The sequence below is a fragment of the Gymnoscopelus microlampas genome (assembly GCF_963454915.1).
Source record: "Gymnoscopelus microlampas genome assembly, chromosome: 20".
NCBI lineage: Eukaryota > Metazoa > Chordata > Actinopteri > Myctophiformes > Myctophidae > Gymnoscopelus > Gymnoscopelus microlampas.
In genome coordinates, this window is record NC_139957.1 from 30,081,623 (window position 1) to 30,108,592 (window position 26,970).

At 39.7% G+C, this 26,970-nt stretch overlaps 1 protein-coding gene across 6 annotated transcripts; it reads left to right on the forward strand.

Annotated features, from left to right (window-relative positions):
- kif15 (kinesin family member 15) lies at window positions 1-25,313 on the forward strand. Of its 6 annotated transcripts, none has more exons than XM_084045379.1 (43): window positions 1-256; window positions 1,107-1,158; window positions 1,825-1,955; window positions 2,575-2,650; window positions 2,739-2,787; window positions 3,403-3,486; window positions 4,637-4,768; window positions 5,534-5,592; window positions 8,887-8,924; window positions 9,027-9,057; window positions 9,668-9,854; window positions 10,324-10,400; window positions 10,510-10,547; window positions 10,683-10,780; window positions 10,920-11,099; window positions 11,183-11,392; window positions 11,484-11,609; window positions 12,111-12,233; window positions 12,357-12,501; window positions 12,868-12,959; window positions 13,055-13,261; window positions 13,756-13,933; window positions 14,564-14,717; window positions 15,077-15,218; window positions 15,495-15,668; window positions 16,757-16,885; window positions 18,723-18,828; window positions 19,175-19,340; window positions 19,741-19,891; window positions 20,244-20,308; window positions 20,439-20,517; window positions 20,634-20,720; window positions 20,903-21,007; window positions 21,135-21,257; window positions 21,759-21,905; window positions 22,095-22,190; window positions 22,272-22,436; window positions 22,641-22,744; window positions 22,834-22,900; window positions 22,994-23,031; window positions 23,852-23,984; window positions 24,636-24,767; window positions 24,854-25,313. In XM_084045379.1, exons 8-43 carry the CDS (start codon window positions 5,582-5,584, stop codon window positions 24,899-24,901), a joined length of 4,152 nt encoding a protein of 1,383 aa, XP_083901505.1. In that variant the 5' UTR covers window positions 1-256; window positions 1,107-1,158; window positions 1,825-1,955; window positions 2,575-2,650; window positions 2,739-2,787; window positions 3,403-3,486; window positions 4,637-4,768; window positions 5,534-5,581; the 3' UTR covers window positions 24,902-25,313. The 6 variants fall into 6 exon arrangements, with proteins under 6 accessions (XP_083901505.1, XP_083901507.1, XP_083901506.1 ...); XM_084045381.1 differs by having other exon boundaries at window positions 8,890-8,924; XM_084045380.1 differs by having other exon boundaries at window positions 2,578-2,650.
- The last annotated feature ends 1,657 nt before the right edge of the window (window positions 25,314-26,970 follow it).

Sequence of the window (26,970 nt, forward strand, 5' to 3'; positions counted from 1 at the left end):
AGGTTCTCAAGCTATATACGATTTGAATTATAAGTACTGTTTGGTATAATCTGTGTCATGGGAGCTGTACTGACCAGCATTAACCTGGTGAAGCCTGCTGTTTGTCTTGAGGAGTTCTGTCAAAGTGTGAAGAACCCTGGTTGTCTCAGCTATGATGGTGACAGCTCTGATCATCCAGACAGACAGACATCTCCACTCTATGTGAACAGGAGTTCAGACACACACATACATGACTTTGAAGTGAAGAAGCTCATAGGTAAAATATGTTTCAATGTTATGGGTTTACAGCAGGGGTCTTCAACGTTTTCAGGCCAAGGACCCCTTGGCTGAGAGCGAGATAAAGCAGGGACCCCCATTATATATTGTATAGAATATTATTTTTTTCATAGATTTCATAGGCAGCTTCATAGACTTCACAGCACTGTCATGTTGGATTCATGTTGATGTGTATTTCCAGACATTTAACCATGCACTTAAACAATACTTAGTAAACCTGACCTTTCACTCTGTACTTAGCCTGCTCTTTTCCCCCCTATACTAAACCACTTTGCCAAAAATAGCAGATCTACAAGCGCACAACGCCTCGCAGCGTGAGGCGTTGTGCACTTGTAGATCTGCTATTTTTGGCTAAAGTTCTCCTCAGAATAGGGATGCTTGGTTGAAGTGGTTAATGTAAAAATCACACAAAGATTTGGCGGACCCCCTGGCCTGCAGTAACTCTGAGGACCCCCTAGGGGTCCCGGACCCCCTGTATTTAGAGCACAGTAATGTTATTTTGATAGATACAAGAAGAGTGTGCACTAAGAAAGAGTAGGCACTAAGGAAGTGGGCACCTCAAATTTGCTATTTTGTCCAAAATGTTTTTAAAAAAAAAGTAAAGTACATATTTGAACATGCACGGTACATCATAATCACACTTAAATGTACCCTTCAACTCCTTGTTTATGCCCAAAATGATTGGAAATACAGGTTTTGTAGCAATTTAGCAATTGTAGAAATAATAGACCTTAATGGTCAAATGTTCATTCATGTTCTCTAATCATTTATAGCTTACATTGCTTAAGACCCTTTTCCAAATATCTCTCTCTCTCTCTCGTTTTCTCCAGATCCATGCCAACCTCTCTGAAAGGCCCACTGAGACTGGCAGCAATTTCTAAGGTGAGTTTATAACATTGTCACATTTTGAGACTATAAGGCAACCTTTATGTAATAATGTTGTGAAGTAACATAAAAAAAAACTAAAGTATATTAATACATATTTCTTTGGTACATCACGGGTGTAAAGAGCATTTTAACCACAGCCTGCCTGTGGTATTATATAAGCAGATTTAAGCAACAGTGCTGTCAAAGCTTTGATTGATTGATTGATTTGATTGAATACTTTATTAGTCAGAAATGTAAACAGTTAGTGGTACAGTAAGACATTAAGGCTAAAAGGATAACACAAAAAAAGTCCTGGGGACTGACTTGTTTCCATTGTGGTCCTATGTAGTCAATTCATCAACATACTGTAGCATAACAAATTAACACAATAATACTGTGACAATGACAATACATGTCATCAACAAATACAGTACAAAACACTACACTACACTACACTACAAAAAGGAAAAACGGTGGCAGTGAATGACACCTCCTTTCGATTTACCTCCCCTTGTGGTCTCCTGATAGATGTTTTTTCAGGACAATTTTGAAAGAAACCAGTGTTACACATCCTTTAATGGATGGTGTCAGGGCAGTCCACCTTTTGGTGGCAGAGCAGTAGAATGAGAATTATCTGTGCTGTCCGAGCTCACTGTCAGATGGCTCCTTGTGTCTCCATAGGATGTCATTGAGAACATCTTAGATTTGGAGGTGTCTTCAACACAGTCTGATGATTTTCTGCATTACGCCAGTGGTGGCGGACTGCTGCGTGGATCAGACCCACTGGCACACAGATATATGGGGGCCATCAGGTACACTGTGTTTAGGTATTGATGTTGCTCTGGCCTAGAATGGCTGTGATATTGTGATTGTGATAGATACACAGCCATAGATCACCCCCATGCCCTCGCGGGTAGCAGACTCATTGTGGCGGCATAAAACGTTGTGGCGCCCCGTGTGTACTCACCCAATAATTAATTTCTGTGACTTATTTGGAGTCAGATATTGTCCTCTAGTACTTTAATTCATATCCATTTGAAAGTTCTGAAGGAAAACGTGTGATTAGTGAAATATCTTCACTTTTCCACAAGCTTCACACAGACAACATTCTCTGCCCGCAGCAGGGCCCAAAATGATTGCTGGACTGAACATATGAAAACGTCTATGGGGAGCACACACGTATGGGGCACAGAATTGACAGGTGACGATTAATTACCCCGCACCAATCGCAAAGCACCAGTCGAGTTTAAATGCCACCACGAAGAGTCTGCTACCTGGGCGGGCCTAGGGGTGATCTATGGCTGTGTATTTGGAATACATGAAATGTATGCGATGTCACAGCCATTCTAGGGCTAGTATTGATGTTGCATCAATTTATTGGAATTGCTACTTCAACTTATTTAAAGAACTCGTATCTCTCTGTTACACTAGTAGTTTGGCTATTGGTCTGGGCAGCTGGGAGATGGTCGGGCACATCTCCTTGGTCAGCACACTAACAGGCAAGCAGGTTTTTTGAGTTATACAGCTTAATATTTGCAAAAGTCTTGACTCACTCATATTTCTGTTTTAAACGTTCCATTTCTCTAGGAAAGGAGAAATATGGGAACTCCAGCTCAAAGGCTCAGGGAAAACTCCTTACTCAAGGTGTAACACAACGTTCTGACTCCTTTATCATTTAATTTCTCATTTTCAGTTTGACCAGTTAAATGTCTTGAGTTACCTGAAATGCAACTAAAATACAGATCCATACTTTATACTGGAGAGATCTCTAGAATACCAAACCAAATACAACCACCCCAATAGCATAAGTTATATTGTCAACCTCAGTTGCAAGGTCGATTGAAGGCAACGAAACACCACTACAAATTGATGTGTGTGTGTGTGTGTGTGTGTGTGTGTGTGTGTGTGTGTGTGTGTGTGTGTGTGTGTGTGTGTGTGTGTGTGTGTGTGTGTGTGTGTGTGTGTGTGTGTGTGTGTGTGTGTGTGTGTGTGTGTGTGTGTGTGTGTGTGTGTGTGTGTGTGTGAGAAAGTGCATTTGGCTTCTTGACTGTTTGGATAAAGACACATCTAAGCCCTGTTTCAAAAAGCCCAACTACAAGTTCACAACGCCTCACAATGTTGATGGCCAAAATGGGGATGCCAGGCAATGTCAAGACAGTCCACTATAATAATCAAACAATTTAGTGCCCACAAGTTATTACCTCAACGGTCGTGGTCTTTCCTTTAATCTTCTTATTTTCACCGTCATTCCTCCCATAGGTGTAGGAGACAGCTCAGTCAAGACTCCTGGACCACAGGCCCATCACCCAAGGAGAGATTCGCTACTTTGTGAGGGAGTTTGAGGTAAACCACGTTGAGCAAGTCACAGATGCACTGTCGGAGATGGAGAACACCCACAACACTGACACATGCTCTGTTATTGAGATGTTAAATAGGTTTTCACTGTAACACACATCCTTGGGAAGCCACAGTGTATCTGATGAAAGCTTGTCTAATCTGTGTTCGTAATGATAATGATAATGATCTTAATTTATATAGTACCTTTCATACATGGAATGCAGCTCAAAGTGCTTTACACAAAAAAGGAAGATCATAAAAAATAAGTAATAAACAAGTACATAAAGAGGAAAGCATAAAGAAACAAATCAAATGTTTATTTTCATTTTTTTAAGAACAGAAAGAAGAAACGCTGTTTCCTGTAATGAAGGGGAAAAAATAACAGTGGTGTGAGCTATTAACTTCTATCATAGCAAGATATAGATTATATTGATTAAGATTTATATAGTGCCTTTCTCCAAAGCGCTTAAAAAATAATGTGTATTTACATTTCCCCCATTCACACAAACATTAACACACAGACGGCAGCCGAAAGTGGCCGATCTAGCTCCAGATCAGGGGGGGGGGCGCCCCTAACTGTCACATGATGGCCTACATGTGAGATTTTTTATATGACTTAGCACAGGGGTCTTCAACGTTTTCAGGCCAAGGATCCCCTAGCTGAGAGAGAGATGAAGCAGGGACCCCCTACTCTATATTGTATAAAATTGTGTTTCAGATTACTTTTTTTTTTAAACTTAGTCTGCTATTTTTTCCCTCTACACCTATAGCCTCTTTGCCAAAAATAGCCGATCTACAAGCTCTCATTAGCCGAAGATCTGATATTTTCGGCTAATGTTCCCCTCAGAAAAGGAATTCAAGGGTTCAAGTGGTTAATGTAAAAAAACTAAATCCTATCACACAAAGATTTGGCGGACCCCCTATAGTAGCTCTGAGGACCCCCTAGGGGTCCCGGACCCCCTGTTGAAGACCCCTGACTTAGCAGAACTGTAAAAATAGGTTTGTGTGGTACAAGTTCATACATTTCTTACCGTGTGTTTTTATAGATCGTCAATAATAATAATAAGTGAATATAATTGACCTAAATCAACAAAAACGTCAGTTTAAAATGTACATGAGAGAATGAACAGATCATGTCCCTTTGGTTGTTCTAAAGGAGAAGAGGAGGCCACAGGGGAGAGCAGACTTCTGGAGAACCTCCAGAAGATGGTGGTGGAAACAAATGAAAATGCACTGCCCAAATGTACGGACGCCATGCAGGAGCACTTGTGTGATGTCATAACGCGCTGTAAGTCCCCGCCCACCCTCGCTCTCACTAGGGCAGGGGTCTTCAACAGGGGGTCCGGGACCCATAGGGGGTCCTCAGAGCTACTATAGGGGGTCCGCCAAATCTTTGTGTGATAGGATTTCGTTTTTTTACATTAACCACTTGAACCCTAGAATTCCTTTTCTGAGGGGAACATTAGCCGAAAATAGCAGATCTACAAGCTCGTTGAGAGCTTGCAGATCGGCTATTTTTGGCAAAGAGGCTATAGGTGTAGAGGGAAAAAAGAGCAGACTATGTTAAAAAAAAATCTGAAACACAATTTTATACAATATAGAGTAGGGGCTCCCTGCTTCATCTCTCTCTCAGCTAGGGGGTCCTTGGCCTGAAAACGTTGAAGACCCCTGCACTAGGGGCTTGTCTTTGTCTACTTAGACAGTTAAAACAATGTCAGATGTAGGTGTAGTTCTTTGGAATAACTACAATTCCATTATACCAACAAGTCAGTTTAAGACTGAGGAAAAAGAGAGAGAGAGAGAGAAATGCAATGACATCATTCAATGACATTGATATATTGATCGAATAAGGCATGAATAATATGCTGTTTAAAAAAATGTTTTACTTATTGCCCTTTAGCCATTTTAGAGTTCTCTGGCATTGAATTGCTTTGTAGCATGGAAGGAATGTGATTCACCCAAACTTGGTTCTTGTAAAGATATTTTGACTGGGAGTAAAACCTGTCTTGTCTTATGTAATTATTTATGTCTGGTGGTTAATTTGCTCACACAGTGGAGGCTGCAAATCACATGGCACAGAGAGTCCAGCAGAGGGAGCTAGATGCACACCAGGTAACATAACTGGCTCCATATAGACAATTGACTTACATTTATAGTAGCTTAATGCACCTACAGTATAATGCAGTCCATAATGTGAAAATCATTAGAATCCTAATTATATATTTTTTTGCATAGCAAATGATCCAGTTACATTATATGATACTGCTGATGAAATGTAGTCAGATACATAGATGTACAAACTACACAGAACCTTTCTCACTTGCTTTCTGTGACCATCTATGACTCCACCTGCCAGAATAACTAAACTTGTTTTGACTCTCTAATCATTAGAGAGTCATTTCGGCCATTTGAAAATAGCCGACCTACAAGCTCACAAAACATGTGAAATGGCATTCTGCATAATGAGTACTTTTACTTTTGTACTTAGTGCATTTTGATATCAATACTTTTGTATTTTTACTCAAGTAAATTTTGAATTCAGGACTTTTACTTGTAACAGAGTATTTCTACATTGCAGTATTGATACTTTTAGGCTACTTAAGTAACAAATGTGAGTACTTTTTTACCAAGTACCTCTTTTGTTGAGTTAAACAATACTTGCTCTGACCTTTTTGAATCCTGCACCTGACAAATAACCCAATGTATGAAAAAAACGAACACTAAAGCTAATAAAAACTAAACTAAAACTAAGCGTTCTCACAAAAATAGAAACATAAATATAAATATAAAATAGAAATAGAAATATAAAAACTAGCAAACCCGCCCTAAAAACTAACTAAAACTAACTGAATTAGAAAAGAAATAATGTCAAAACTAACTAAAACTAACTGAATTAGAAAAATAATTGTCAAAACTAACTAAAACCAAACTGCAATGAAAAATCCAAAACTATTACAACCTTGCAACAGACTGAAAAACAATGACGAATAACTGAATGTGCATGAGCACGCATGCGTGTCTGCTTGCCCACATCAAGTCACTTTTTGACCAATGCGGCCCAGACCCCAAAATGAGTTTGACAAGCCTGGGCTAGACCATAGAGCAGGGGTCTTCAACAGGGGGTCCGGGACCCCTAGTCTAAAAGTTTTGTTTTCAATTTGGCTCTTGTATTTTGCACAATATCCTAGTTAGTTGTATTTGTGAAATAGCCTTATTTAGGCTATATAATTATTAATAAATAATTGGCAATGGGGGGGACCCCTCTTTCTCTTTTTTCTTCTTAGAATTGCTAAATACAACGCACAAGAACTTAGTATCGATAAAATTGATGATTTGCATAGCAAAACGATTCGATACGATTATTTGCATTGCAAAACAATTCGACACGATACAAAGTCAAACGATACGATATTTTGCTGTTTGCATATCGATATAGTAGATTGTTGAAAATTAAAATCGATTTTTCGATGCAGTTACTATATCGTTACACCTCTTGTTCAAGTGGTTAACTTTTATCTGATCAGATTGAAGTCACATACGGAAATGTTTGTGTTGCTGATGGGTACGGTACAAACAGTAATGATCAGGACCAGGGGGTATAGCGTTAAAATTAACTCTGTTTGTAACAGAATACTTTATTGGGTAACGAGTAACCTAACTTGTTAGTTTTGCAATTAGAGTACTCGGTTACTTAGTTACCTTTTCTAAAATAATGGTGTAACTTAGTTACATTTAAGGCATAATTTGGTGCCACAAAGGAAAAGGAAAATCCATCCGACACATTTGCGATGTTTCCTGATCAATGAACAAGTTCGTCTCTGTCAACACCACAGAGACTTGCTGAGGATTGACCAGAATGTTGCTGCACCACAAATTAACAAACAGCCGGTGAACTTAAAAATCACTCATCAGTGTTCTATTCATTGTAAGTTGAGCAGTAAAGTTACCCATGCACTATACTACGTAGTTCTTTCAATACTATCTTCGTCTAAATCAGGCATAGGATCAGAATGTCGCTGTGCCAACTATAAACAGTGAGTGTACTTATCAGTGTTCCTTTCATTGCAAGTATGCCATAAAGTCACCCAAGGCACCAATGCACCAGATAGTTCTCTCCGTGCTATCCAAGTGCAAGCCGTCGAAGGTCGGCTCCGCCTGTTGACTCTGCTGTTGATTTTCTTCTCTATTCTGTCCTCTCCTCTTTTTTTTGTGCAAAGCATTCATGTCTGAATAATGTCACTGTCGGGCAGAAACCTTTTTTCTTTCTTTTTTTCTTCATAAATGAATGCCCTTATATATTGTTGTATGATAGTGTCGCGCAAAAGTAGTACAACAGGCACTCTACAAGATCTTTGAAAATGTTCTCCTTTAACAACATGTCCAAAAATGTATATGCCAGATTGAAAGTGGTTAAGTGTGTTTGTGGGCTTTATAAATGTTTAATCAATTAAAAGTATCAACAAGAGCTTGTGAGTAAATAATAACCACAGGACCACAGGTTCTATTTTCCAATTTCCTGAAAAGTTATGGTTTTGATACAAGGTTTCCACGTGACAACAACATGTAGGAAGGTAGGTCTTAACTGACACCCATTAAGACCTGAGGCTGGTTCTACAGTCTTCTGAAAACAGTTTTCTAAAAAACATATGTTTCGATTAATTGAGTAGCCTACAAAGGACCCCAATGGAAACAAGCCATAGTGCTTTCTTGGGTTTAAAATCCTCTTAACAGACAGTATTGAACTGTACTTCCCTGTGCTTGTCTTTGCAAACTGTTAATAAAGTATTCAATCAATCAATGCTATATCAGTGGTTAGTGGTTAGTGCAGTGGTTTTCAACCAGTGGTCCGGGGACCACCAGTGGTCCTTGAGGGGGTTCCAGTGGGTCCCCAGCCAAATCAATAATTAGGAACCAAATTGACCCTTATGTCTGTAACTCTTGAGAGTGTACAAATGGACCCTAACGGGTCAATTTGGTTCCATTTGTACACTCTCAGAGTTAAATGAACACTGATGATACTACTGTGTAGATTGGGACCCCCAAGTAATAAAATGGTTGAGTCCCTGGCATATCTTTTCAAATGGGGGTCCCTGGGCTAATATTTGTCAATTTGGGGGTCCTTGACGCAAAAAAGGTTGAAAACCACTGATTTATTGTGAATCTTATCAGCCGCAACACCTACTAACTACTATTTTAATTCTTGTAGGGTTTTAACATGACCAGCGGGTGGCGGTAATGCCACCGGAAGAGTATATTCTGTGGCGTGCCCGCCAATTTCGAGGGGAAGTAAACATTTACTTTCAGGCTAGTGTGCTGCTGCTAACTTTATGTTCTTCTGACTGTACTAGTCGACAATGTTGTGAACTCAACTGTCTGTCTGCCTGTTTGTCCGTCTGTCTGTGGTAGAAGAAGTGAGTCACTTATGATGGCTGCGAATTTGAAAGGTAACAGTATAATTAAATGCTTAATATCTTACCCACACTGACGTGTGCTTGTTGAGTCGGTGGACTCTTAACTATCCTGTCTGTCTACATTTTCTCTGACAGGACCTGCAGATTCATCACTGGTTGCTAACAGGTACTGTTTGTATGTTGATGTTTCATAACCACATTTGGAGAGATTTTGCACAGTAATAAGTAAGCTAAGGACCTCTGTGGCTATAGTGAAATAAAAGTTTGATTTAGAGAGATGCACATCAATGAGTCAAATGACTGACTGATGTGTGTACAGGTGCTTTATGCATCACTCACAAGCAGGTCATTGCTCTTAAAGATCAAACATCTCCCATAGGGTAGCTGTACAAGCTTACAATTTGTCTCAATGGGGTCGTAGATGGAGCCATTTTCTCTATTCTCCATGATATCGTTGTTCTATTTTCAATGATGTATGTATAAAATAGGGCTTAAAGCAATTAGTACATATTTGTATTTTATGTACTATTGTACTTTATTTAATTATTTTGCATGTATGAAAATAACACGCTTCAAGATTATTCGAGTAATCAATAGAATAGTTGCTAAGAATATAATCTATTTTTGCAGCTACACTAAACGATTATTTTATTTGTAAAATTTCACTAAATACATTTTCTGCTAAATCAATTCTTCAACAATTTGTTTCAAACATAATCTCTTACCTTTTGAATCTTATTTTCTTATACATTCTGTTTTTTTTTCTGGTAATACAGTGGAGACGGTGATTCTATAAAAGTGTTTGTGCGGGTGCGACCCCTGACCCAGGGCACTGGGCTGACCACAGATGGAGTTCAGAGTCTGTGTCTCACTGTTACCTCACCCAACACCATCCGCCTGCACTCAAAGCCAGAGCCACGGACTTTTACCTATGATCATGTTGCTGATACGGACACATCTCAGGTTGGTGCCACATCATGGTCATAGCCACTTAGCCAGGTCTTATATTGGCATATTATCTGTAAATATACTGACAGGGTACTAATCTGGCAGGTATGATAGTACTAACCCCTGTGAAATGTATGTGTAGTACTTTCTATGTATTATTAAATAATAATTGGTCTGATCACTATACCTTGGATCAAAATGTTTTTTTTTTTTAGGTTTCTCTTTAAGAACTACTAACTACTTTATACTGATTTCTAACCTGAATCTTACCTGCATTCTTGTATTTGCTTAATTTTTTTCTTTTTACTATTTGTATTCAAATGCCCTTTTTTATGATGTGTTTGCACTCTTAATGCTCAGTGTCTTAATGTCTTAATGCTTAATATTTCATGTAAAGCACTTTGAATTGCGTTGAAATGGCGCTATACAAAAAAACATACAGTGCCTTTTATATAACTCTTAATGTACTTCTCATTGCCAACAGGACTCTGTGTTTTCCTGTGTAGCAAAGAACATTGTGGAGTCTTGCATGAATGGATACAACGGCACAATTTTTGCCTAGTGAGTGCTTTTTATGTTGCTTACATGCTAAATAAATGGTGGGTACAGTTTGGGATACAACAACCTTGCACAGGATTAATCTGTGTCTTTTCATCTGGTGCTTTTGCAGTGGACAAACTGGCTCAGGGAAAACGTTCACTATGCTAGGTGAGATTTGATATCTTTGACTTATCGTCTGTCACTTTCGTTAAAGGACTATACTGTGGAAGAAACTAAATGTGGCCTGAAACAATGCCAGACCACCGGTATTATAAGTGCATTAACCCTGTTTTTTCTCTCTAGGCCCATCTGACTCTGATAATTTCACTGATGAACTGAGGGGTGTCATTCCTCGAAGTTTTGAGTATCTATTTTTTCTCATCAACAGAGAAGTGAACAAGGTGGGTAGAATCCTTCAACCGAAGACCCCCTTGATACTGTAGTCACCGTCATTCTAATGCAATGACATGAATCATAAATAATTAGCTGGGAAAGTATAAGTTAGCTAAATTGCTTTACCTCTTTTCTTGCCACCAAAAGTCTGAGAAGACCAAGACCTTCCTTTGCAAATGTTCATTCATTGAGATCTACAATGAGCAGATCTATGATCTCCTGGACAGCGCCTCAGCCATGCTTTTCCTTAGGGAGGACATCAAGAAGGGTGTGTTTGTTGACGGTGCTGTGGAAAAGTTTGTCACCTCAGCTGTGGAAGCTTATCAGGTAGGAAATCACTCCACATCGTGATTCATTGAACTAATGATACAAGATGGCACTGAAGTAACTTCTCTACGTTTCTGTCTTAGGTACTGTCAATGGGCTGGCGTAATCGAAGGGTGGCCTCCACATCCATGAACCGTGAGTCCTCAAGATCCCATGCCGTGTTCACCATGACGGTGGAGTCCAAGGAGTCCATAAATGAGGTGGTGAATATTCGAACCTCTCAGCTGAACCTGGTGGATCTGGCAGGGTCGGAGAGGCAGAGAGACACACACACAGACGGCTCAAGACTGAAGGTGATGCTTTCCCCCCAACGCTACCCTGAATTATGCTCTGCAGTTGTTTTTGAGTTTGTCATTGTCTTATTCTTTTTCCTCTTTTTTTCAGGAGGCCAGCAGCATCAATCGCTCCCTTATGAGCCTAAGTCAGGTGATTATGGCACTGGTTGATGTTTCCAACGGGAAGAACCGACATATCTGCTACAGGGATTCCAAACTCACCTTCTTGCTAAAGGTCAGTGGCCAGTTCCTTAAATGCTTTCGCATGAATTCAGTTTTTGGTGTCATGGTTCGACACTCTGTCCATACTCTACTCGCCTATCAAGATGTGTTGGTTGCATTTCCTGACTTTGCTCTGAATGTACATGGTACTTACTGTAAGCCTACCTGTCCTATAATATTGCAATATTTTCATTATCCTGCTATTTTACTGTTTAATTTCGTCAGTAAATAATATATTAGTGTTCATATTACCTGGTTCATTGATGCCATTTTCACTGATGGACTGGACACCGCAAAATTGCATATTGCAGCTGAAAAAAATATTTGTTATACTTGTACACAATGGTTATTGTTTTAATTCTAATATACCGGTATACGCATATCAAATATTTTCACTGTGTAAAAAAAAAAGTTATTTTTTACACAACAAGAAGTGATGTGTCTGTAGATGATGCGACAAGAACGAGTACACTTAACACTTTAACTATAAATTCTATTTTTGTGTTTTATAAAGGACTCTCTTGGAGGTAATGCAAAGACGTATATCATAGCCAATGTACATCCTGGCTCAAAGTGTTTCGGAGAAACACTGTCTACTCTGCAGTTTGCCAAGAGAGCAAAGCTGATTAAGAATAAGGTACCTGTCATCTGACACTAACTGCACACAGTGAAGCATATCCGACCCAGCCAGGCATGCCTTATTTCACAATCTTGGTGCTCCATTAGCTCATGCTTGTGGAATTATTCTCCTTTCTATCAGGCCATGATAAATGAAGACACACAGGGAAATGTGAGGCAGTTGCAGGCTGAGGTGAAAAAGCTGAAGGAGCAACTTGCACAGGCCCTCGCCTGTCAGCCAGGCAATGTGGACAACAGAGATGTGGCGCCAGGAGGGCCCAAAATGGGTAGGAGTACTTCAACGATGCTCACTGTGACCCTTTTTGTTGATAAAAGCATAAAAATTGAATTATCATGTAATGTTTTTGACCCTCGAAAGTTTTGCCTGTATTATCTGTGCAAGAATAATTCTCACCCATTCACAAATATGGGTTGAATTGCCCTAGGTTATAAACGCAACAAAGGAAATGTATTTGTTTGGAAAGTTTCTCAATGATTGTTTGCAAGACGGTAAAATAAATGTAGCAATATTGCTGCCTGTCTTGAATTGTGAACACATGAACTCTGTTTTAGATTGGATTTTTACCCCCCCTGGATTAGCTATTGTACAATATGTTATATCAAACTAAGTATAGGGCAATTTTTCTCCTCAGGTGCATCCATTCTAGACCACCCTGAAATGGTGTACAAGGCAAAGTTCATGGAAGCCGTTCGACTATGGAGGAAACGTGACGAGGAGAAGACTGTAAATGCAAACTAATATTTGAAATCTTCTGATTGCACGGGTGTTTGTTTGTGGTAAGGATGTTAAGAGAACATGTTTATTGTGCCCTTTTGTAGGTGCTGGTGCAGAAAGTGGCTCAGCTGGAGGAGGCCTGGAGACAGAAGGAGAAGTTCATCCTCTCCTCCAACTTGATCATCAAGTTCCGCGACGGCCACATCTCTCGCTTGATGAAACTGAACGGAGGGCAGGGCTCTCTCCCGGAAGAGGAGAGTCAGACTTTGGTTGACCAACTCAAGGAGGAAATCAAGATACTTAAAGATCAGGTATAATTAGAAATGCACTTTTGAACACTTACTGGACTGGCACAGTCATAGATGATGCCATAGATGTTATACAGATGATGGTGATAGCATATTCCATATTTTATGATACATTTTAAATGTAAGTGATTCCCTTCAGTATTTCAAAAGTTTTTCAGCTGGTTTATGTTTTCCTATGTTTTATGCTTCTGCTTTTCTTTTCTTTGCCTTATTGTCTTGCTCTGTAAAGCACTTTGAGCTGCATTTCATGTCATGAAACGTGCTATACAAATAAAGTTTATTATTATGCCAACAAGGCACTGTAGACCATTTTTTAACAAGAACAGAAGTACAAGTTTCTAGGTGAGACTTATTTCATACATAGTTTGGTGTGGAAATTAGGGTAAGAAACACCATTTATTTTGCTTTTAACATTGCTCCTGTTTAAACATGCTTTTTTCAAAAAATGAAAAATCTTTAGTTTTGTCGGCTAAAAAAAAACTTTGTTTTTTCTTCAGGTTGAGAATCATCCAAAGATTACACGACTCCAAGCAGAGAACTATAGTCTGAGGGAAGAGATCCGGCAGCTTCACTCCCTGGAATCTGTGAAAAGAGCTGAGGAGGATTTAAAGCAGTCTGCTGCTGAACTAGAAGAAACCTTTCAGAGAGTTCTAGAGACAGAGAAACCCATGGGCTGTAAGGACGATAATCTTATATTTTTTAGAGCAATTGATTATGTTTCAGAGTGTACTATACAGTATGTACAAGTCTTATACAGACATGTGGGCTGAAAGATGGATGGACAGTAGTGGCTCAGGAGGTAGAGCGGCCGCTTGGGAATCAGAAGATTCCCGGTTCGATCCCCTTCTCCTCCTGGCTGCTTGTGTGAAGTGTCCTTGAGCAAGGGTAACCTCCAACTGCTCCCTAGGAGCAGGTTGGTGCTTTGCATGGTTGACTCGATCTGTGCGTGAATTGGTGAATAATGCACATTGTATAGTGCGCTTTGGAGGAAGGCACTACATAAATGCACCATTTACAGTACATGCCCATAAATATTGTGATTCATTGTATCTTTATGAATGGTTCTTGTGTGAGACAATGGTTCTTTTGTGAGTCATTTCTCTTTAAAGGGCTTAAAAGGTGTGTGTGCTGTGGAATTTGTCAGTTTGGATCAAATTAAGGATTTTGTCCAACATGACCTTTTTAAGGCTTGTAATTCAACACAACACAAGAGGTGTCTGAAAGACTTCAGCACATTGATATCTATTATTAGAAGGGATTTTCACAATTGTTTGGCTGATGGCAAACCCGTGGGATTGATTAAAGGTTTCTCTGCAGCCCAGCCAACCTGTTTGACCCCAGGGACTGCAGAGAACATCTCAGCCATTTCTATGGAGAGGATGAAGGCTCAGCTAATGCAGAAACAGTCTGAACTCACAGCCACTAGTAAGGCCTTTGAGGAGTACAAGGAGATCACCAAGTAAGGAAGGCTTCTTTTCTTTGTTTTGTTCTCCTATGTGCTTCAGTCTATACTTGTAAACTCCCATATTTGTGACTGTCATGTATTGTTAAAAATGTTCTCTTGCTGGTCTTTTGGACATTTTTCTTTCCGTCTCTTACCCATGTGTGATATTTTTTTGTCCAGTCCTAGTTTGCAGGTTTGGAAGAAGCCTATATTTAAATTACAAATGCAGACATCTTGGCAATATGCTTCTGAATTAGAGTGGCTGGCTTTTTGCTTTTAGATGTTGTTAAATAGTTAATTATTTCAAATGCAATACATTAAAGCCTGCGCTGCAGAATGACATCTCGTTTTATTGATTGTTCATTGTGTTATAGGAAACAGATTGCCGAGTTGGAGTCTGAGAAAAGATACCTCAGCAAGTTCAATAGGCACTTGGAAAACATTCTTGAAGCTACAAATGCCTACAAAAAACAAGAAGTTTCTCAGCTGAATAGAATCCATGTTGACACTATCAAGGTAAGGTGATGTGGAAATGTTATTGCTCAGGTCTCCCTGAACTAGCTCTACCATTTTTACTGTATTTCCAACGATAAACTTGTGTTTTGCTGTTGATTGTTGAACTACTACCAAGAGACTTCAATTCTCATAGGGATGGATGATAAGGCGATGCATTGGAAGTTTGGTTTTCCTTTCTTTCCTTAGTGCCAGTTTGTCAAGCTTTTCTATCTATGATTTTGAAATGTATGCACAGGAAACCCACGCACTGTTTTTGAAAATATTCCATTGTCACAGATTCTTACCACCCCAACCAAGAGTCATTGTAGCCTGCCAGTGCCACCTCTATCCAGTCCAGAACACTTGAACAACAGGGAGGAAGACATGGATGATATTCGGAGTGAACAGCTTCCAGACATGGACTCCGAGACGGCCTGTGAAGCCCTGACTGAGGAACTTCAACAACTTCAGGTAAAATTAAAATGTACACAGGCATGCAAACCCTGCCTGCCTGCACCAACGTCTCTTGCTATCAAAGGTTGTTTTTGATTGTTTTCCCTTCATCAATTCAGATATATGAGCTACATTATGACATTTTTATATTGGATTTGGGTTATGACCTTGGGAACAGCATGTGGGGTGGTACGCCATTGGTTATGGCATGCCTAATCTGAGTACCCAGAAGTTTTCGCCGGCTCTGCGAGGAACTTCTGGGCCAGAGCCCTGGGATTTGTGGGCGGGATGTAATTTACGCTCTGAATCTGAGCGGACACGCCTCTTACCGGTCTGGAGCTGTGCAACTCGTCTAAAAAGTCCGACGAGAGGCAAACAGCAGTACACAACAATGGCGGCCGCAATTTCTCAAGGGGAAATTGCTTCCCGTCGATCCTATGTAGATGCTACACCCACTGCATGTGGATCCCGCCCCTTTTCTTCATTGGCTGTTGATTTGAATCACAACGCAGTGGCCGCGCCCCCGCTGTCCAAACTCCGAGGCAATGCCTCCCAGACTATGGCATGCCATATCCTCTTTGACAGCTCATTATATGCTTCAAATTAAGTACGGGTGCATCCATTATAATTCTTATTGGGCATAACTCTTTTAAAAGTGAATTTACTATTATATAAAATTAGTAGCATACATGAAGATATGCAAAGATAATGCATTATAAACGTGGGCTTCATAGAAAGTGTTAGTTAATGTATACAACTTGATGCCACAGTGTGACGTCATGGACAACAAAGGATTACAACAGTTGATTTCATTTTTATCAGAAATCAAACCAAACCAATCTTTCCGTATCTCTATTCCTGAGCTATGATTGATGATCATGATTATTAATCACCTCTTTAGGGCAGACAACTGATTATTCCCTCCAAATTTCATGAATATCCACCCATCTGTTCTCAAATTATTTTGTTCACGGACAGACAACCACACAAACAAGCCCTGCCGAGCATCACTGCGGGAAGAGTAATTAGGGACCTACACTCATCCTCAGTATCGATACCACTCACTCTATTAACCTTGTCTGACTATCTCTCTCCACCATCTCAAGGAGCAAGCCAATCGTGTGCAGGGTCAGTTGGATGAGGAACAGCTGAAGAACAGGAAGCTGTCGCAGCAGATAGCAAAGCTTGAGGAGCACGTGGTCATGATGTCGCAGGAGGCTGACCGCAAGGATGAGGTGGAATGCTTTCTCATTGTTTACACGCACACACAGTATACTACAATGTTTAACAGGTGACAAATTGAAGGAAGGAAAAAACAACAATGTGTCCTATTGAGAACGCTTTAACTCAACACAGAATACATAATGATATACAGATATGTATACTGCAGGTAATATGGGAATTGCATTCAAAAGTGCAACTTCTAAATGGAAATCTTGTAAACTCATTCGGAAGGGGTGTATTGTTTAATATCTTGCTATGTACACGTCTATCTTAACAGGTGCTCCAGGACCTTTTATTATATATTATATATCTTTGCAGTCGGGTGGAAACCTCATATGTCCAAAACTTACTTTTCAGGATTAAAATATAAAAAAATGCACATCTACAAGCTCACAATGCGGCACGATGAAATGCGTGTTGAACTTGTAAATCTGCTATTTTTGCTACTTTTGTATGACGAAGTAGGGAATTAATTTACGATAAATTTAAAGGGATAGTAGGGAGTTCAGAACTAAACAAACACCGCCACTCCAGCAGTTCTTTTCCCCGACCACCAGGGGGTGACGCAAGAGGGACTTCCATAGACCAATTATTTGTTTACAAACATTGGGACTGGACGCACAGGTGACTGTTTCATGTAATCAATTCCCAACAGATCCCCAAACCTGCTGTTTTAGGGTGAGCTTGTTTCAGTTCATTCAACCTCCTCTGTGTGTAGGCTAGTGGGGTGCGCCTTGGCGACACATATATACTTCATCGCGTAACGGTATTGCGCAACGAGAACAGCTGACATACAAGCTCACAACCGCGTCACGGATGCGACCGCTGTGAGCTTGGAGATCTGCTATTCTCGGCCGTTAGGCTCTGCGCGCGACACCTTCGCGGGACGGAGCATAAATTAGTCTTGACGGGCTGCAGCTGTGCGAGCCAAGCAGGTTATGGTGCCATGATCATAGAGCGCTCCCCTCTGTTCTTATGACAGCCACTGGAGGTGGAGTTTTGAGGACAACTGCTTTGAATTGTTATTATTGTTTACACACAACAGAAACCAAGGATTATATATTTCAAGAGCGAGAGATCACAGTAAAAATCCTAAGCATTCTTCCTCCACACTGGGAGAAAAACAGCATCTGAAAGTTTGATGGGATGCATTTTTACACGTGAGACTGTGACCACTTTTACATTGCATCTTATGAGCGGTGGGGTTCTTTTGCTGCCGACCTGCGCGCGCATACTGTTTCGTATCAGTGTGACGTCTATAGAGCAAGGGTACTTTTGAAGGCACCGTGCCCCAAACAGGTTGCTTTATTGGGATACAATATGCGGAAATGTCCGCCCTGCTGGTTCTCTGAATTTTTATTTTTAAATAGGCTATTTCATGATAAATTGACCACATATATGAAGTTAAACAACGACATTCTACCCACACGCTATCTTAAAAGTAAATTCTGTGCCTCAAAAACGAAGTTTGAGAGCGTTTTAAAACCGAAAGTAAAACGTTCATACGGACGCGCACATGCGTGCGTTAATTTACGTACCGGACATAAACATAGAACACATAAACATTAGGGAAAATACGGATTTCAGAAGGAGGACTGTGTTTCAATGCGGGAAAACACCCCAGCATCATTATATAGTGGCTGATAGAGGGGAAAAAATGCAAAATATATATATATATATATATTTTTTTTTTAATTTAGGCTTAATGTTCCCTACAATACCTTTAAATATGGAGATAAGAGGCTTCTGCCCAACAGCAACAATATATTCAGTCCTTGCATTGAATTGTGTGTTGTACGGTACATTGATAATGCTTGTCTATCCTGTTTCTCCTTGCATCTAATCTAGCTACTTTCAACTGAGCGAGATGGCAGGAACACGGAGATGCTCTGTCTGCAGGAGAGCATGAACAAGCTGGAAAAGACGTTACAGTCTGAACAGCAGACAGGGGAAGGTGAGGAGCCTGCCTTGACAATATGATTTAAAAGTGTTATCATATCATCTGATATTTACAGTATTTTGATAATTGTGACATTTTCTGTAAACGTCCTTGATTACACAATTCAACAATGTACGTCCATGTCTTTATTTATTCAAATCAGGCTACCATATCAGAATCGCTCAACCATTAGATAGTGAGGAGATTAGCATAGATATCATGTAGGAGAAGTCCATACTGTATATTGCTCAGTCCTGCATACTATCTGCCAATGTGAAGGCTTTGTTGTTACCTGACAAGCGATAAGAGGAGGATACACAGTCGCCAGGTACTAACACTCTCATGCTTTGCATCCTCTCAGTTCTGAGGATTGAGATCCGTGACCTTCAGCTGGTTCTGCAATCCTCTGATAAGGAGCTAGCTGTTGCTAAGAAGGAGTTGGGTGAAGGTCGGAGTGAACAGGAGAGGGAGGTGTCCCAGCTCTCTAACAGTCTGATCAGCACAAAGCTCCAACTTGACACAGTCCAGTAAGTGCAGTTTTAAAATATCCTTATTGAGTGTTGCATTCAATCTTGCGACACATTGTTGCATCATACTGTACATGGCCGGATTATGCACAGAATGCCCCCATGCACACATACACCGTCTACCACCAGTTCCATTCATATATATTTTACTGGGCAAATTGTTCTTGCATATCATTCTATCAGTTATTAAGATGCTCAGCTTACTGAAACATGCAGTAACCATGTTAGTACTGTACCATTAATACAACCAATGTACTGTGTTATTGTGTTATGTCTGCACCTACTCCGCAAACTACATGGCTCTTTCTCCAATTGTTTTAATCCTCACACAGCAATCGGTGGTCCAGGTGAAGTTGTATGTCGAGTGTGCTAACCTCAGCCATTTTCTTGTTAACCTCAGGTTGGAGTGGGAGCAACTTCTGGAGGAACATAGAACCCTGCAAGACTCTTTTGACCAGCTGCAGGCCGAGGCCAAGTTTGAGGCTGACGAGGCCAGACAGCAGCTGGAAAACGGACAGCAGGAGCTTGCTACTCAGCAGGCACTTATTACGGTTAGTGATGTAATCAAGTTCAGTTCAGTTGCTATCTTCATATTCCCCCTGACTTTGTTTGTGTATATTTTAAAGGTAAAACATTGAGTGCAGTTAACTACATTATCACTAGCGTCTCTATTCTGGGGCAAACATTCATCCAAACACATTAGAGCGAAAACAGGAGGGGGGCCTAGTAATAGAGCTCTGGGGGACCCTGGTCAACTATTTATACTTAATTTTTGGTCATTTTATGGCCTAAAGTAATTGTGTAGATTAAACGATTAATTCATTATAAAAATGATCTTTAGTTATGGCCCGCCCAAGTACATACATTTCCTCTTAGTCCTTTTTCTGTGTGTATGAATTGTAGGAGCTGAGAAATTCCCTCCAGGCTGAAAGGGAGCATACAGGCAACATAACCTCCCAGTCATCCAAGTGAGTTTGGCACAATACGTTTCCCCCCCATATTTAATCTAATTACGGTATTATGAGTTGCTAACAGCAGCTTTTACAAAGTATTCACATGATACATTAGTAGGACTGCAAAATGTGTTTTTGTCCTCAGAGAACGTATTGAGACTATGGGGCAGAACAAGCTGCTTAGAAAACAAGTATCTGATCTAACAACGCAAAGTCAACTGCAGGTATGGCAGGCATGGCATTTACAGTGTCTATTAAACTTAGTTTTACACAAATAATATCACACAGCACCTTTTTAAGTAATCAATTTCCTGTTTTGTTTTTTTCTCTGATTTTAAAGACCTCCATCCTAACAAATACTGAGCAAAATCTGGCAGCTGCCAATGAAAATATCAAAAGATTACAGCAGACAATTGATCAAGACAAAGTAAGTCTCTGTACAATTTTCCTTTGTTTATTGTTAAATTGAGTTGAAAATGCACCATTGCAGTCGAGTTATTTGTCGAAAGGGATGGGAGACTAACTGTAAATTTGCCTTTAACTTCCCCTCTACGAGGAGGTTGTCACACAACAGCAGGGAGAATTAACCCTAGTTATGTTGTTTTCCAGGATGTTGCGTTGGATCTGATCAACCAAACTAGAGACCTCCGTAGCGAGCTGAGCCATAAGGACCAGAACCTTGCTCTTCTGTCAGGAGACATCAGCGAAATCACAGTACTTTCACTCTCTCCTGTTTCACACATGATTAGTTTTGTTTATCCAATGAGACAGCATTTCCTCATCCTTTCTTTGATTTTGTAGATGTTTTTATGATAATATATCGGGTTGTTTGTTTTACCAGGCTAAGTACAATGCTGCCTGCTCGGAAAGGGAGGAGATCAAAGTGCGCTACACCAATCTGCAAGCAGAAGTTGAAGGCCTGTATGAAGCTGCAGAGAGGAAAGTGGCTTCCAATCAGATGGAGGTATGCTTTGGATATAAAGATTAATTGAATAATTAATTAAATCAGCAATAGAATAAAAAATATATATTTTTAGAGATGTATCATGTTAATGTATGCTACGTATAACACCAAAATGTGGATGCTTGTCTTTGATTCATATTACAAGATAAAAAGGTTATGTTTTTAATTGGTGGGTCAACACATTAAGCCATTTGTGTCTGTTTGGGCTCAACTAACGCTTTCATTATTTAGCATTTCATTACCTCACTGTCATGTTATGGTATAAATTCATCACAGATCACATTCTCTTTCATGAAATTTACAGCTTCTGTCTTGCATGTGTCATTCGCTTTGTGATTGTCAATTACAGCCAAGTAAAGAAATGAATTCAGTTTAGTTCACACACAGTGCCCATGTCTATCCATGCCAGTTTGATAATGCCTTATTTGATTTGTTTATTTTGGACATGCAATTAAATAGATAAAGCATTAAAGCTCACATAATATTTGTGGTTGCTCTTAGCTTGACATGTTGCAGGAGGATTTGTTTTACGCTACCGAGGAAGTGGAGAAACTCACCAAGGTCTTAGACGAGCAGAGCAGCCTCCTCCAAGCCTCTCAAGACCAAACGGCCGAGAAGGAGACCATGATCAAGAATCTACAGCAAAAGGTACATTTTCCACCTGGACACATAGCAATGTCACACATGCTTGGAGATGGGAAGAAAATATAAAGGAAATATGCATTCAGTAGTGTTCATTAATGATAATTTAGTTGGGATGTGCTGATAGCCGACCAGATAGTGTCAACCACAAAATAATAATATATAAATAATTAAATTTCTATTTTTTTTTTGTAGCTCAAGCAATATGAGGAAGCCATCGAAAAAACTATCCGAAATGGCAGCTCACCTCCTGTGCTAGAGCCTTCATTCACACCTACATCATTACCTCGGGTAAACAAACTTGTCTAATACATGTTCATTTTGCTGGCACTTATTACTCTTTGGCTAATGTCCATTTCTTGATTTCTCAAGACACCATGCACCCCGAGAAGCTTCAATACAAACGTGACACAGGTGCTGGAGAGCCAAGAGAGGGAGATAGAGAGTCGACGTTCCTCCATGATGACAATGGAGATTCTTCTGGAAGAGCTGACTGATGAGAGGAATGCTAAGAATGAAGAGATAAATAGACTCAAGGTATGTACAGTACTTTTTACAACCACCTCTTTCACTTTTGTGTTTACTAGACCCTCTGCACCTATAATCGTGTTTACTAGACCCTCTGCAAGAGAAGAAATTATAGGTGCAATGTAGTCCGTTGCACCTTTTGAAAAATAGTTAACGTGATTACGATAATTGAGTCAATTCACCATCAATCATTTTTGTTTTGGCATCTCTCAGACCCAGCTTAGTGAGAAAGAAATTGTGCGCTTGGAGATTCAAGGACTCCTAGACAAGTTCTACACAACTCAAAACCAGCCAGACAAGAGAGGAAGCACCAATGGGTAAGCCCCTTCAAATGGAGTCATGCTGCCATGATGACTTTGTGGTGTGAATAAAGCTGATGGTTACTGTATGGTCTTTTGGTCGGCAGGGAAATGTTGAATGAGGCCATTAAGCAGTCCATGCTTAGAGACCTACAGGAGGAGAGAGCTGAGAAGGTTTGTCTACTCATTACATTATTTTACCCATTGATAAAAGAACTTCTGTGAGTTCTGCACTCACTGCATGCCCCACTCTCTTTTTATTAACAGGTTCAAATAATGCAGAGGTTCACTGAAGTTCAAAATAGGTAAATGGATATTTTGAACTTATTTCCCTTATTGAATGTTGTTTACTTCCATAGTGTAGTGTGATATTTTGACAGGCAAGGGTTGGGCATAAAATATATCAAAACCGATATTTGGAACCAATAACCAACTTAAAGGTAGGGTAAGTGATTTGCAATTATTCAAATAATTGCAAAATGGAGCTATGTTCTGATAGTGCTCGTTACTATAGAGTGTCCTGTCCATATAAGGAGTCTCCAATGTCTCTCCAGCTCTTTATTAAACAGAAAATGCATTTTCAGTGCTCTCTCCTGATTGGCTTAAAATGTGTCACCTTCCTGAAAATGTACTATGTTCTGTTTACTAAAGAGCTGGAGAGACCCCTGTGACTGAACAAATGCTCTGTAGCAATGATTACTATCAGAATAAAGTAATTTAACCTTTTTAACAAAAAAATAATAAATAAAAAATCGCTTACCCTACCTTTAATCTTGCTCATATAGGTTAATCAAGAAGCAGTTTTTTCTTTTCTTATATCAACGAATCGACACAAATACATTGCAATTTGTTTTTATAATAAACATAATATTAGTCTGATTAACCACTTAACCCTGTATTATACTTAGTTATAAAATGGTGACATGCAAATGTACAAGCTTACAATGCAGCGATGCGACGCGTTGTGAGCTTGTAGATTGCTATTTTCACTCTGTTTATTTTTTTATCGTTCTTTATTTGCTATCAATGCAAAACTTTTGTAATCTTGATATTGATTTGAAGTCTTATCGCCCAGCCCTATGACAGGCAGCATTGGTTTTGTTTTTATTGTTGCCTTGATGTTAGTATGCAGGCCCAGGAGATGATGCTGGCCCAGTCTCAGACGTGTGTTCAGGAGCTGACCAATGAGCTTAGGAACCGCTGCCTGGAGCTCAGAGAACTGAGCCTGAAAGAACCCGACCAGGACAAACTGCTTCAGGTGAGAATATTGTCAGTTTAAATAGTATTTTATTTCAGACCTAAAGAGGCACTAATGTCGGAGTGATGTGAACACGACTTACTGTATATGTATTTGGGATTAAGAACGGTTGCCCCAGAATTTCTTTCTCTCAAACCTTTTTAAAAGAATAGCCCAAATAGCTGATCTACAGGTTTACAACGCATTGTTGTGTGAGCTTGTAGATTGGCTATTTTTGGCATTTGACACCATTGTACGACAAAGTATAATCTACAAGCTCACAACGCGTTGAGCTTGTAGATCAGCTATTTTGGCTAATCTATTTTTTGTTAATCAAGCTTGGGCAGATACAGGCTTTATGAATAACATTCAAAGAACCTATCACTGATCTGCAGCTACTCAGTCAGGAGTGTATATACAAACGTAATGTTGGTTGATTAAATGGGATTACAGTCACATGCTGAGGAGGTGTTTGTTCAGCCTCTTCTTAGAGGCATCAACACTACTTGATGTAATATCTCCAATAGATGCTGGAGTTAAAGTTAAAATATCTTTTTAGTTTTTTCCTTGGGGCTTAGTCACTTTCCCAAAATTCCATGGTGTAGGATGGTTTGCAGCCATGACTCAACTGTATGTGATGTTTAGTGAACTGATATCCTGATCTCCTGGCAGGAAGTTGAGGTTCTCCGCAAGCAGATTGACCACCTTTCAGAGGAGAACGGCAAGCTTGTGGGTCACAAGAACCACAAGCAGCGAATTGAATATATGGTGAAAATTAAAAAGGAGAACACCAGACTTCAGGAGGTAACAGACGTCACTTCTCATTTATTGTCATCAACTGTAAATGTCATTGATACATCAGGTTTATAACCCACTCTTTGTTTTTAAAGGAAAATGAAAAGCTCCGTTCAGATATGAGCTTACTGCGAGTCGTGTGAAGTGCTCCACCAGAGAAGATGACTACCTGATACGCCAGTAGTGGAATTACTTTTTGTAATAAAGCACCTTTTACCTGCTTTGGTGTGCGGGCTCTACCTTTTTACCTGATATGACTGCTCAAATGGAAGCTACCTTTTTCACCAAGTCTGGTTTCCACTTCATTTTTATGCGATTTCACAATTTACAGTGAAATCCATGAACAAAGCATTTTTTTACCACAGTAGATTTGATTATATAAAAATTGTACTAGATGAAAACTGCATGTTTCCATTTATGCAAGGCTTGGAAACGATGTAGAATGTTGTCATGTTTGACATTCATTTGGTTCTAAAAATGAAATGGATTGTTATTGTTCGGAAGAGGAAATAGCCATAGGCATACAACACTAGACTATAATGAGAAAATGAAATGTAATACTGTAATATTTGATTAAAGTAATATGAAAACTAAATTGTACTGTACTGTTTCTTAATTAATCCTGTCTCTGAATTTGTCTCTGAATGAGGTAGTGATTGAGGTATTATGTCCAGTGCGATTTCTCTTTAAAAGTTGTGAAACAACATTTACGTGAACATTTACGTCTTATCTCTATTCATTTCTTGCCAATATTTCAATAAATAGATTATTTTAACTTATTTTATTCTCTACTGTAGGCCTACTACTAGGACGTTTTGTTGTTGCAATTCCGACGAATTTTTCGCAATTCGACTTAAGTGTAGTAGGCTACACAATTCGGCCATTGTTACAAACAAACCTACCTCAGCATTGAGCTATAAAGGTGCAATTTTGTGAATAAAAACTAAGCTCTGAGATCAGAGCTTAGTCGGAATTGCGAGGGAGGGATGGGGGATCCACATTAAGGCATGGCTGCTTCTCAGGTCCTTAATCTGCTCTGTCCTAGCTCTATCCTCACTGCTACAAGGGTTGTGTACAGAAGGAAAGGACATCTACAGTAGATACTGCAAATTCGAGGGCTCGTAAATTTTATTTGACAACTCAAACTCACTGAAATGTCAATATGTAACCTATAATCCACACGTAATCTGTCACAGAATGTTTTGTGTACGTCGACAGTTGCAAGAATTGTTCTTTGTGACATTAAAAGTCAATTTACATGTGTGAATATTTTATGCAACTACAAATTTCAATGTACACATGTGTAGATCACATTTTAGGTGCTCGAATCTAACATATCTACATGTAGATGAAGGGTCCCCAAACTTTTCAGGCCGTGACCCGCCCCACAAAATCATATTTGTACTGGGGACCCCCCACCCTGACAAGCACTTGGAATTGTTGGCATTACATTTAGTTTGACTACCACAGATAAATATTGTGACAACAGCGGAATTACAAGTTCACAACGCCTTGCACTGCGAGGCAAGGCGTTGTGAGCTTGTAGATCAGCTATTTTCACAATGTTTGCCTCTTAAGTAATTGACAACTTGGCTTATTAAGAATTAAAAAGGTCTTGAAAGTCCTTAGTCACTTTAGAAATGTGCAGATACCCTGGCCTGTATGCACTTATACTGTATGTTGGTTTGTTTGTTTACAGATGAGTGAGAAAACAATGTTGCACATTGTGCCAAAAGCCATTTAAGCTATAACTAGGGTAAGTTTGAATTTAGTGTGAGGTGGTGCAACTGGCTCATGAGGACAACCCCAAAATAATTTGGAGACCCCCAGTTTGAGAACTACTGATATAGATGTCCTTTGCTTCTAATCCTGTAGGAGACGGAGTAGAGTAGTGAGGATATAGGAGCTAGGACAGAGCAGATGTGTTTGGCACTGTTGCCAAGTCTGCTTATTATAAGCGACGTTGGGCTTGTTTTCGTTGACCTGGCCGCTTGCTTCACAATACCTCACAATGTGATGCACTGTGAGCTTGTAGATCTTCTGTTTTCAAAAGATTTGTATACACTTGAAAACTTGTGAAATGGGACATTCTGCCTAATGAGTACTTTATACTTTTGGTACTTTAAATACATACATTTTGATACCAATACTTTGCAGTATTTATTGATACTTTTACTTAAGACATGTGAGTACTTTTTCCACCACTGCTTGT

What these genes read in the sequence shown, in the direction of transcription:
- kif15 (XM_084045379.1), top strand. An exon ending in AACGGCACAATTTTTGCCTA is followed by an intron (nt 10,401 to 10,509) that starts GTGAGTGCTTTT and finishes GTGCTTTTGCAG; the next exon opens with TGGACAAACTGGCTCAGGGA. An exon ending in GCCAGGAGGGCCCAAAATGG is followed by an intron (nt 12,502 to 12,867) that starts GTAGGAGTACTT and finishes TTTTCTCCTCAG; the next exon opens with GTGCATCCATTCTAGACCAC.